Below are 14,158 nucleotides of genomic sequence, written 5' to 3' on the forward strand. Positions count from 1 at the left end.
CTCGTGGCATAGTGATAAAAACAGAAATATAACAAAATGTCGTAAATGATAAGTAAAAGCAAATATAAAGTGATATGGATACATTGAAAAGGAAACAATGAAGTTTGATGGTTTGGTGAGGCTCAAGGAAATAATTATAGAAAAAGGCCTGATAAACAGATAAAGAAAAAAATATTCCAGGTGGAAGAAGAAATGGTACAAAGGTACAGAGATAAAGGTACAGAATAAGAGTAAAGATGGATTTAAGGTTTGGTGAATAGACTGCTGTGATACAAGCAGTAGCTACATGGAAATAGTGCAGATAAGTTTATGGGAAACGATTGCTTAGAGGAGAAAGAAGAAAGATATGTTGAGACTTGTTTGTGAAATATCATACTAATGAGTTTGGACTTTGGTCTATGGATCATGAGACCATAGTTTGGGTGAAAGTAATCAGTAACTACTGTGACAACACATAAGAACTTGTGGAGAATTGACTAAGTATATGAATTGGAAGGAAATTGACAGAAAATGTCACATTTGAGAAAAATACAGGTATTATGCTATCATCCAAGATAAGAAATGTCAATGACATCGGTGACAATGGGGGAACATATGCTCATGACTGGAAACATAAGTTTATGTGTCCGAAAGATCTTATAGACAAACAAAAATGGTGAACTAAAAGCAGGAACTAATGCTAGAGGTAAAGATTTGGGAAAGATCAATCTGAAGTTCGTAGTTGGAAGAGAAAAGTAAACAAAACCACACGGGGAGCCTGTGAAAAGGAGAAGACTATGGGTAGACCACATAAAAACAATAAAGCTTCAAAAAGGAAAAGAAAATTCAGTTATAGGTAGAAAATAATATATCAAGAGTCAACAGAGTCAAATCATGGAGTTTAGGCAAAAGAGTTGATAGAAGGAAGATGTGCAAAATATCACTAAACGTTAGAGAAAGAACAACATTAGGAACTGGGGAGTCAAACTGAATTTTAAATTAGATCTTAGTTGGACTTTTCTCATCAATATTCCTTCTATAATATTCTTACTGTGATTGCCACATGGCAGACATACAAGTTTTCCATATCTTGACTTACTCCTTCATTTCAATCTACCTATGAATTGTGCAAAAGTATTCTCTAAATAGTTAATTGTGTTTACTTCCCTCTCTTCATCAACAGATAAAGAACCACTATTAAGCAGCCATCACTTATATTTAATGTGATAGCAGTGAAAAATTTTCACAAGTCACATATCCTTCCTTTTAATCATTTCATTATGTTTTATATCAAGATATATAAATGTTTGTATAAATACTTAATTTTTTTTGTTTTGGTTACACCCATGGTACTTGCAAGCTCCCAGGCCAGGGATAGAACCTGAGCCGCAGTAGTAACCTGAGCCACAGCACTAACACCAAGTCCTTAACTACTAGGCCATGGGAGAACTCCTAAATAATGATTATTACATTCACATATACATGAAAAAAATGGTGGTGTTTTAACATTTTCAAAGACAATTATGTTTGACCTATTATGTGTCCAAATATCATTAGATTAAACTTCATGAGATAAAGGACCATATCCTGCAATTAGTGCAGTACCTGTCCCTAAGTGTTAAATGAATACTTTTTAAATAATTGAAAAATAAGGCACTAGAAACAAAGATGGTATGCATGAGATAGGCAAGGGGAGTAAGATAGAGAAAGGGATTACATTGGAGAATAAAACACATATGGATGATTTAAATTAATATATTCTGCTTTTGAATAAGTGAAATGTCAGTAAAAAACCTCATTAATTATAACTCAATTTATATTCTTATGGGGTCATTCAGTTTGAGGCTGGCTGACATTTTACCTGTGTACTATTTATGAAGTTTTATTTTGCTATGTATTGTATTAGATAAAATTATTTCAAGAAGTGTATTTGCAACTACTCATGGGGAAAACTTTTTAAGGACTTCAAGCTTAATTATTAAGTGAAAATTAATATCACAAATTGTCCATGTCATAATTTCACTAAAGTCGATTCAAAGATATCTCTATGCACATTGTGCATGGTTTCTCCTGGGCTCACAGGTAGTCTTTGGATTTACTCTAGTTCAGCATCTTGCTGTAATCACTACCCCATCAGTACTACCCTCACCATCATTATTATGATAGTTAATATTTTGAGCAACATCATCAATGCCATTGCCGTAATGTCTCTAAAATTTTAATTTTTTCCATATTGACTGTCCAGTATACCTCCACCAAATCTTGTTGATAAATTGATCTAGTGCAGTGAAGAAGGATACCACCTTGACTGAGTATGTTACTTTCCTAGGGCTGCCATCACAAGGTAGTACCGACTGAGTGACTTAAACAGCAGAAATGTATTGTCTCAACTATTCAAGGTGTTATCAGGGTTGATGTCTTCTGAGGTTTGTGACAGGGAATCAGTTCCAAGCCTCTTGCCTAGCTTCTGATGGTTTTCAAGAAGTCTTGGGAGTTTCTTGGCTGGTATACACATCACTCCAATCTCTGCCTTCATTTCACATGATTTTCTCTCTGTATACAAATTTGTCTTTAAACTTATCTTTTTATAAGGACACTAGTCATATTTTACTAGGGACCCACTCTACTCCAATATGACCTTATTCTAACTTAGTTACACATGCAAATGACCTATTTCCAAATAAGATCACATTCTAAGGTAGTAAAAGTTAGGATTTAAATATATGAATTTTTCAAGCCATAAACACTGAGTCTTTCTTAGTCTCTCAAAATGGGGAGACATTAGGAAAGGGCATTTATAATACTTTAAGCTATAGTTTTGTGGTTTTACAGCATGTCTTAAAAGGTGGAGTACTGGTTGGAACTGAGCAGAGTTTCTAAAATTAGTTTTAGATAGGCAGACAAAATGAGGAGAGGAACATAAGCAAATTTTGATAAATAAGCTGATAGTCTTGATAGCTTGATAGGTAAGCTATTTGGTTGATTCATGGTCTTATTATTCAAAAGTACATACATGATGGAATAAACAGCTAAATTACTTTTTTATTGCAGTATTGTTCAAAATAGGAGATGAAGAGTATGCTTGATCTCAGAATTATTTAATATATAGGGAATTGCAATTATGTTGGTTTCACTTCTCATCTGTATGATTTATGAGTCTACCAACTATATAATCTGTCATTACCCTGTGTGGTCATTGTCGGTATTGACTGGATTTAATCTATCTTTCCCATGATAGCCTTCAGAAAGATTACCTATGTATCTACCATCTATTCATTTTTCTTCCTGTCTGTCTGTCTATCTGCATATATACATATATCCTGTCCTGTCTTATATTTTTCAAGAAAAATTATCTAGTTATTTCAGTTTTTCAAATAAAATTATGTGACAGGTAATAAGTATTTCATAGAATACTTAAAATGTTGAAATCTATTAGAGTATTGTTTTAGGTAGTGTCTTAGTCCATTTGAGCTGTAGTAAAAAAATATCACAGACTGAGTGGCTTATAAACAACAGAAATTAATTTCTCAACTTCTAGTGGCTGGAAGTCCAAGATCAGGGTGTTAGAAGGGTTAGATGAGGTCTTCCTCCAGTTTTCAGAATCTTTGTTGTGTCTGAACATAAGGAGATCTATGAGGGCTCTTTTAAAAGGCACTAGCTCCAACTATGAGAACAGAGCCCTCATGCTTTAATCCCATCCGCACGGCCCCACTTCCTAATATCATTACTTTGGAGATTGGGAACTGGGGGGAGGGATAAATATTCAAACCATAGCAGATACTAATTTTATCAGCATCCCATGTATTCTTCCATCCTGAAATTTGTCTATACCTTCAAGAACAAAATGATTTATTAAAATATCTTGATTTATTTCAACTGTCTTAACACTAAGGGTCTGATACAACATGGTGCTATTGATTGGCAACATATAAAGTCAGGAGGTTATTCTACCAAATGCTTATCTTACTGTTATTTTGAATAAGTTTTGTGGTATTTTAAAAATCATTTTAAATACCAGCTGAGCCACAGTGAGGACTCCAGTCTAGGCATTTTTATCAAAAAGATTACATTCTACCAGGTTTAAAGCATATAATTTAATATATAAAATAGAGAAGGTGTTTCAGATATGCATTTTGCATTCAAGCTGTCTTATTCTATGCTAAGTCTGCATTTGAAAAAAAATGGTGGGGCAGGATTGCAAATAATGATATTTTCTAAGTAAGAAGATATTCTTTTGTAAATACAAATAACATCAGGAGTTATAGGATTTCTTGTTGTGGCTCGGGGGTAATGAACCTGACTAGTATCCATGAGGATGAGGGTTCTATCCCTGGCCTTGCTCAGTGGGTTGAGAATTCAGCATTTCCATGAGCTGTGGTGAGGTCATGATGTGGCTTGGATCTGGCATTCCTGTGACTGGAGCATAGGCTGACAGTTGTAGCTCCAATTAGACCCCTAGCCTGGAACTTCCATATGCATCACTTGTGGCCCTAAAAAAAAAATGAGTTATGGAATTCTACTCATTTTACTTTATAATTATTTTGTGATTGGTTAATTAGATCAGTAGAATGAAGTCCAATGATCAACAGAAACCTTAAAGCAATTTAGAGTCCTTTTGAATCTTTAAAAAAAATCCAGTAAACACTTGAAAAACAAAATCAATGGGGAGTTTAAAATGTTTATTTTCTGATTTTCCACAGGGTCCAAGTTTTCTCTTCGAGGCCCTTTTCCCCAAACATACAACAAAAATTGAAGAACTGGATCCTTTTTTCAACCTTCATGAAACCATTACCAAGGTAGGACAGAAATGCATTCATTAAAAAGTTGAGAAAATTTTTGTTCTTTTTGTTAGCAAATGAATGTAAAGAAAAATAACCATTCAAAGAGAAATCTATATATATTCATTTATAGAATATACTAGAAAGGATTTTAAGTACCTCCTATTATTTTACTAAGGAATAGCCATGATAAGCAACTCAATCAAGATCATATAGAACAATAACTGATGACTTGTATTCAAAATGAATTATTTTTTATTATAGTAGTTGATGTGCAATATTATGTAAATTACAGATGTACAATATAGGTAATTATTCATACTTTTAAAGGTTATACTCCATTTATGGTTATTTTAAATTATTGGCTATATTCCCTGTATTGTGCAATATATCTTTTATAGTTTATTTTATACATAATAGTTTTTACCTTTTACTTCCCTGGCCTTGTATTGCCTCTCTCCATCCTCTCCCCCACTGGTAACTACCAATTTGTTCTATCTGAGAATCTGCTTTATTGTTATTTAATAGTTTCTGTATTTTCTAGATTGCACATCTAAGTGATGTGACACAGTGTTTCTTTGTCTCTGTCTTACTTCACTTAGTGTAATTCCCTCTAAGTCCACTCACAAGGCTATAAAAGACAAAATTTTGTTCTTTATTATGGTTGAGTAGTATTTCATTGTATATATACCACCAAAATCAATTTTAAAAAAATCCTTATACAATGTTTAATCTGATAGTAGACTTGTGATATACTCTCAAGTATACTCCTTTCACTCTAGATTAGGGGAAGGGCAATATAAAATGAGTCTTTGAATTTCCATATCTTTAAATTTTGTTTCAGTATTTAAGATAAATGATTATCTGTGGTACTTTATCATTGTAGTATAAATGGTTCTTTTTCTTAAAGGAAAATGTAGACTGCATTCATAATAATTGTTTTTTCATCTATGGTGCTCATACCCATTTCTATTGTATATTGTTGGCTACAAATTAATTAAGAAAATCAGATTATGTAGTATGGAGCAAATAAGTTTAATGTTCTGGGATCATATGACATCACGTGAATTTTTACATTTACCAACTATTGATTTAAGCAGTCATTACCTGCCTTTTGGGGATAGAGTTTGTAGAGAATATTGGCATTTCAGTACAGTTAAAGATAATCCATATTTTATGGTTTAGTTGAAAGACTGAATCATTCTTAAATCTTCTTAGTGAAATTTTACAAGGCTGTTTTTCTGTACTAGGGAGAGGAATTGCGATATAATAACTGAACTCAGTGAGGGGCAACAGAATAAACTCAGAATACAAAAACTAAAATTCTAGGTCTGTCCTGGCATTTAAGAGGTGTGTAAGTTTATTTTTTTCTGAACTTAGAAAATAAGAAGAACTTGGAGCATATTTTACTTAAAATTCACCAAAGCTCAAATTTCTGAATTTTAACTACATTTATGTCTCCTTAACAGTCTATTCTAGTTTCTTGATTTAGTTTTGAACATATCCATCATTCATTCTTATTTGGATATAGAAAGATAGAAGTGCCCCTAAAGTGGACCTCCTTAGTACTTACAATCTTTTTTAAATGAATTTTATTACATGTATGGTTGTAAAATGATCATCACCACCCAATTTTACAGCATTTCCATCCCAAACCTCCTGCCCATCCCCGCACGCCCTCAAACTGTGTCATTTGAAAACCATAAGTTTTGAAAAGTCTGTGAGTCAGTATCTGTTCTGCAAAGTTCATTGTGTCCTTTTTTTAGATACCACATGTAAGTGATAGCATATGATGTTGATGTCTCACTGTCTAACTTCACTTAGCATGATAATTTCTAGGTCCATCCATGTTGCTGAAAATGCCATTATTTATTTCCTTTTAATGGCTAATTTTCCATTGTGTATATGCACCACACCTTCTTGATCCACTCCTCTGTTGATGGATATTTAGGTTTCCATGTCTTGGCTATTGTAAATAGTGCTGCAATGAACATTGGAGTATGTGTATGTTTTTGAGTTGTGGTTTTCTCTGGATAGATGCCCAGGAGTGGGATTGCTGGATCAAGTGGTAGTTCTATTTTTAGTTTTCTGAGGACTCTCCATACTTTTTTCCACAGTGGTTGCACAAATTTACCTTCCCACCAACAGTGTAATAGTATCTGCTTTTCTCCACACCCTCTCCAGCACTTATTGTTTATATGCTCTTTTATGACAGCCATTCTGGCTGGTATAAGATGGTACCTCATAGTGGTTTTGATTTGCATTTCTCTAATACTGAGTGATATTGAACATCTTTTTATGTGATTTTTGGCCATCTGTATGTCTTTGGAAATTGTCTGTTTAGATCTTCTGCCCATTCTCTGATGGGGTTGTTGGTTTTTTTGGTATTGAGTAGTAGGAGGTGTTTATAAATTTTGAAAATTAATCCCTTGTAAGTTGCTTCATTTGCAAATATTTTCTCCCATTCTGTGGGTTGTCCTTTTGTTTTGTTTAGGGTTGCCTTTGCTGTGCATAAACTTTTAAGTTTAATGAAGTCCCATTTATTTTTGTTTTTATTGTCATTACTCTAGGAGGTGGATCTGAGAAGATATTGCTGTAGTTTATGTTGTAGAGTGTTTGGCTTATGTTTTCCTCTAAGAGTTTTATAGTATCTGGTCTTAGATTTAGTCTTTAATCCATTTTGAGTTTATTTTATTTATGGTGTTAGGAAGTGTTCTAATTTCATTCTCTTACATGTGGCTGTCCACTTTTCCCAGCACCACTTATTGAATGGACATTCTTTCATAAGAAAATGTCTATATATATATATATATATATAGAGAGAGAGAGAGAGAGAGAGAGAGAGACACTGTATATATAGTATATACAGATACACAGATACTATATATACGGTATATGTGTGTATATATATATACAGATCAGTATATATACAGATCAGTGTCTATGTATCAGTGTGTGTGTATATATATGTGTGTGTGTGTATATATATATAGATCAGTGTCTATATATAGATATTGTATATACAGTATATACAGATACTATATATACAGTATCTGTATCTATATATATACAGATCAGATGAGTGTCTATGTATCAGTGTGTATATATATATATATATATATTAGTCTATGTATATATACAGATCAGTGTCTATGTATCAGTATCTATGTATATATACGTATATATGCTCCATATATAGACATCATACCAGTGTGAAACATACAGAAAATGAGACTGTTGGAGAGGAAACACAAATTTATGCACAGATATTGGCACACATCCTATGTTTTCTTTCAAATGTTTTTATTGTATAGGCAGATGTTTAGCCCTTTAAGTGGATGGTGGAAAGAATTCTATGTCTATGGAAAAATGAAAGCTAATAAAAGTGCTGAAGTGTTCTGTGATTTTTTTTTTTTATGGGCACATATATTTACCTAATGATGATACTCTTTACCCAGTCATCGTATCATCTATGGAAACCACTCATGTTACAGACAAGCCAAAGGAAGAAATTCTGCTTCATAAGTTCAGTCTTTTTTCACCAACATAAAAACTTGTGGAGCCATAAAAAAGTACTTAATATATATTTTAAAATCAGATTTTCTTTGATCAACAACAAAATGAAAGAGCAACTATAAAGGGGTGACTAGGGAAAAAGACCAAAAATAGATACTTTAATTCTATCTTGTCTCCCCATTTGTTATATTATTTAGTAGAGCCTTATTTTCTATATGAAAAAAATTGTACACTCATAATAGCTGTCCTCACTAGGATTCTGTGAGATTGAGATGATGTATACATTTTCTCTGGAAATGCGTTGTGTATATAATTGAGTATAATTCCTAAAAATTAAAAAAATACAGGTGCTAAAGTCTTCAAAGCAGCCTCCTGTATTTTCTACATTTAGCTTTTAGTTTAAAGAAAAGAGAAAAAAAGAGAATAACTTAGATATGAAGGTTTATAACTAAATTGATTAAATGCTAACATTATAGTGATATTAATGTGTACAAACATTACAAACGTTAAGTGTATTACATTTAACTTGTAAAGGGTTGAGATCTTTAGATAATTTTGTTTCAGTAGGATAATAGTGGTATTATCACAGTATATCATATGTTTAGTATACCCCTATTCCTTATACTAGGGTGACATTATAGAAATAGCCCTGAAATAAAAAGAGACAGATATATATAAATTCTGCCACTTTCAATTATTAAAAAATTACAGGAAATATGAGGAACAAATTCTAAAATGATAAAGCACAGTTATTATTGATATTACATCAATACTAAAGAAATTTTAAGAAATTAGAACCAATTGAAATATTGAGGATATGATTCCTTATTTCTCCCAATAAAAGTTTAAATTTGATAGACAACACTATAACACTCACATATTTAATGCTATCTAATTAAATATAATACATATATATGTCTTATGTAAATGTTCATACAATACAGCCTATTATTTTTCTAATAACTATTCTAGACATTTTTATAAATCACAAATATAATTTATGTCAAATTATAATCTATCAGTATGAAAAAGTTAATAATTTATTATTAGTCCTTTTCTGAATTAAAATTAAATAAACCACACTCATACATGGGATGTGGGCTCTAGTAAGTAGTTTTTCAATATTTTCCTGTAGTTTCTTTTTGGGGGGGGGGAAATTTTTACAAAGTTTGAATTTATTTTGGCATTTGTCTTTTTGATATAAAACAGGAAATATAAGAAAGTAATAAATAAGTCTCAATATTGATGCCGAAATGTGTAATTCATCATGGCTTCAATGACAGTCAGATGGTACAGTATAGTGTTGCCTAAGGGCGACATCTTACATCAATGTTGAAGATGTTTTCTTATCCTCTAAATTTAAAAAATAGCATGTCATTTTTACACTATCATAGAAGCCAAACTAATTCTTCCAAAGACTAAATATAAATACCAATACAAATATTCACTGTTTAATCCTTTAATAAATAAATTAAAAGCACCACGGTTTATGATTTGAAATAGGCTTATTTCGCCTTTTACACCTAGAAATTTTCTAGTTATATTTCTAAATCTTCAGCATTTAGCCCGTAAATTGTTATTAGCTATCCAATCAATCTATTACCCTACCATAAAGCAAGGATGAAGAAAAACACTTGAAATACAAAACATTTAATACACAGAAGTGGGTCCAAGGGAGTAAACAGGTAAGCAAATCATTTCAATATAACCTACTCAAAGGGGTGATAGTAATATGGACAGGTAAGAGACGGAAGAGGATAGAGCTTTTACCTTTGACTAAGAGGTTTGAAGAATCAGCAGAGGCGATGTTTGAGGAATCTGTTAATGTCAGTGCATTTCCCTCGAAAGTTCTTTAAAGAGCAGTTTATTGATAGTTGCGTGGGAGAAAGGATGATGTATATTTTGGAAAACAGAAGACAAATTTGAGAGACATTTTCAAGCTTGAATGACTGGGTATATGATTTACTGGATATGGGGAACGAAGCACAATGAATACTAAAGGATGTGAATAGTTCTATTGTGAACAAAGTTACTATTATTGAATTAACCAAATTACAGGCTTGCCTAAAGAAATTGATAATGAGTTTGGTGTTGGATATGTGGAATTTTGGATGCCATGTGCCATCCAGGCAGATATGCCAAAGAGGTCATTGAGTACATGAGGTTAGAGCTCAGAAGAAGTAAGATCAAAAAATGCATTCTTATACAATAACCACTGGGCACATGTGGATTTAAATTAAAATTAGTTATTAAATTACAATTTTGTTTTCTCCATCTAATTAGCCACAATTCACATGCTTAGTGATCACATGTGGCTAGTGGCTTCTGCATTGAATAGCATAGATTATGGAACTTTTCTGTCATCATTTATGATGCAGATGATATTACCCTGACAATATTCATGATGAGGACAAAAAGCAAAATGGGAGAGGACAAAGGACCTAGGGTAGAGTGTTTCATGAAATCTACTGGAAGATAATATAAGGAGGAGCAAGTGTTCAAAAGCATATCCACCTACCACTATACACCCATTAGGATGGCTAATATCAAAATACAAAAAAAAAACAAAAACAAAAACAAAGGGGGAAATAACAAGTCTTGGCAAGGATATGGAGAAATTGAAACCATTGTAACCTGCTGGTGGGAATATAAAATGGTACATCTGCTGTGAAAAACAGCATGTTCTTTCCTCAAAAACTTAAAAAAAGAGTTACCACATGATCAACCAATTCTATTTCTGGATATATATCCCACAGAATTAAATACTAACTCTTGAAAAGATATGTGTACACCCATATAGGCTATAATACCATTACTCAACAGTAGCTAAAATCTGGAAGCAACTCAATGAACATAGATGAATGAATGGAGGAGCAAAATATGGTGTATATATACAATTTATATGCATAGAATATTATTTAGCCTTAAAAAGACTTGAAATTCTGACATCTGCTGTAACAGCTAAACTTTAAGAACACTGTGCTAAATGAAATAAGCCAGTCACAGAAATAAAAATACTATATGATCCCACTTATATGAGGTTCCTGGAGTAGTCACAATCATAAGACAGAAAACACAATGGTGGTTGCCAGGAGTGAGGGGGAGAAGGGAATGGAAACTTATGTTTAAGGTATAGAATTTTAGTTTTAATAGGTGGAAAGAGTTATGGAGATGGATAGTGGTAACGATTACACATTGTAAATGTATTAAATGCCACTTTACTGTGTCCTTAAAAATAGGTTAGATGGTAAATTTTATGTTATATGCATTTTACTAATTTTTTTAATTGAAAAAGTATGTTCACCCAATCAACTGCATGTTCATTTTAACTTTTGAACCAATTATTTGGAATTTTAAGTATTTTTCTGTTAATTTGTGCTTGATCCTCAGTTCTCTGCTATTTTCCCTAAGGAGCTTTGCATAACTTGGTACCCATTTCTTTGGTCTACTTTTAATTGATGTAATTTTTAAAAATTGTTTTTAACTTTTATGATTCTATTTTTTCCATCATAATTGATTTACAGTGTTCTGTCAATTTCTGCTATACAGCAATGTGACCCAGTCATATATATATTTTTTTTTTCTAGCATTATCCTACATCATGTTCCATCACAAGCAACTAGATATATTTCCCTGTGCTATACAGCAGGATCTCATTGCTTATCTACTCCAAATGCTATAGTTTGCATCTATTAACCCCAAACTCCCAGTCCATCCCACTCGCTCCCCCTCCCCCTTGGCAACCACAAGTCTGTTCTCCAAGTCCATGAGTTTCTTTTCTGTGGAAAGTTTCATTTATGCCATGTATTAGATTCTAGATATAAGTGATATCATATGATTTTTGTCTTTTTCTTTCTGACTTCACAGTATGAGAGCCTCTAGTTCTGTCCATGTGCTACAAATGATATTATTTTGCTCTTTTTAATTGCTGAGTAGTATTCCATTGTGTATATGTACCACATCTTAATCCATTCATCTCTCAGTGGACATTTAGGTTGTATCCATGTCTGGGCTATTGTGAATGATGCTGCAATGAACATATGAGTGCATGTAGCTTTTTCAATAAAAGTTTTTCTGGATATATGCTTAAGAGTGGGATTGATGGGTAATATGGTAGTTCTACATTTAGTTTTCCAAGGTACCTCCATACTGTTTTCCATAGTGGTTATACCAATTTACATTCCCACCAATAGTGTAGGAGAGTACCCTTTTCTCTACATCCTCTCCAGCATTTTTTATTTGTTGACTTGTTAATGATGGCCATTCCTACTGGCGTGAGATAGTACTTCACAGTAGTTTTGATTACATTTCTCTAATAATTAGTGATGTTGAGCATTTTATCATGTGCTTGTTGGCCATCTGTATATCTTCTTTGGAGAAATGTAACGTCCTGTATTTACATTTTTTGGATTTAATATATTGTATTGTCATTTTTTTGCTGAAATGTTGGCATAATAGCCATTCAAAAATGACAAATGATAACTTGCATTTAAACAAAACACGATAGCTATTTTTAGAAGGAAATGACTTTAAAATCACATGAGAATATAGAGCATTTAGGGTGGCAGGGTTGAATTAATATTTTTCAACTATAACTCCAAATACGCTATGCTATATTTTAAAAACCCTGTATATGAATGGTGTATCCGGTAAAACGAAAAATACCTTGTACATATAGTACCATGGAAACCAGCAAAAGACCTAATTCTGCTTATGAGCTTCTACCAGAGATGTCAATTTATTAGTCCTTTCATTGTTTTTCCTACATTGTTTAAGAAAAAAAATTCATTAATTTAGTATATTATATGCAATATTCATATATTTCTATTCATATGTTTTTCAAAATATTGTTCTTAAGTGGGTATACATTCTTCTATTTTTCTTAATGTCAAAATAGAGATCTTTTGCTAAAATTATTTGCACATAGCAATACCCAAATAGAAAGTAGTACGAATAATACATTATTCATTCCCATTATATATATGGAGAAAGTATCATAGTGAGATTAAATTGTAGAGAAAGTCAGTATTTGTGGAAAGAAGTAGAAATCAAGGCTAATAATTCTTTTATAGTTTATGTTCTATCAATGTTTTTATATATGCCCTTAGATAGCTACAGATTTTAACTCTGTTTTGCGGCGATATGAACAAAGGCTAACGGTGGTGTCTTCAATGATGAAAAACACTTAAATAATTCTCATTTTTAACAATTTCAGTTAATATTAATTGGCTTTTGCTGTCAGTTATCATTTAGAAATTATTATCCAGGAACCCTTTGATAAATGGAGTCATATTCTGCTAATACACTATTTTAAAAACATGACTTGTGAAATATAAATTATTTTTAAATGTCACAATTTAAAAGAGTATACTCATAACTACGGAATAGAGAGCCAGACCAAAATACAGAATGAGTTTATTTCTCTTGAGATGTCATTCTTAGGTATAGGTTAAAAAGGTAGCTTACCTTATATAAAATAAGAGGAAAGGGATGAGACCAAATATCTTTTATTCAGTTTCCTGAATTTCAAAGATATGTTTTATTTATGAGCTAATAGAATTAATAAATATTTATTTAAATGCTTAAAAATTTTGGCTATGATTTCTAATCCAAATGAGCAAATCTGATTGTCTTCCAAGTATCTTTAATGTTGATATATTGTTTGGGTAAAATATGACTGTTATAGTCTACTCAGTAAAGTAAGCAAAATGATATTCTCTAATCCTGTTTGTGTGTACATTTGAGGTTATGCTGAAGCTGTGGATTTAAAGCTTTTGTTTTCATTTTTAAAAACACTTTGGAATTTTTTTCTGCTATGTAAATTTATTGTTAATAGATGCAAAACATCTCCACAGAGATCTACACTCTATGTGTTCATGACATGA

General features: G+C 32.1%; 1 protein-coding gene across 12 annotated transcripts in view; it reads left to right on the forward strand.

Annotated features, from left to right (window-relative positions):
- Positions 1–14,158, forward strand: part of NAALADL2 (N-acetylated alpha-linked acidic dipeptidase like 2) — a 1,365,504-nt gene that overhangs the window by 1,165,816 nt on the left and 185,530 nt on the right. For all 12 annotated transcript variants that reach the window (XR_002338111.1, XM_021071192.1, XM_021071188.1 and 9 more), the window contains one exon: positions 4,680–4,775. Coding sequence is in view for 11 of the 12 variants with exons in the window: in XM_021071192.1 (XP_020926851.1) it covers positions 4,680–4,775 (96 nt within the window). In the remaining variant the exon portion in view is untranslated. The remainder of the gene's footprint in view (positions 1–4,679; positions 4,776–14,158) is intronic.

The sequence above is a fragment of the Sus scrofa genome, chromosome 13, assembly GCF_000003025.6.
Source record: "Sus scrofa isolate TJ Tabasco breed Duroc chromosome 13, Sscrofa11.1, whole genome shotgun sequence".
In the NCBI taxonomy this organism is placed as follows: domain Eukaryota; kingdom Metazoa; phylum Chordata; class Mammalia; order Artiodactyla; family Suidae; genus Sus; species Sus scrofa.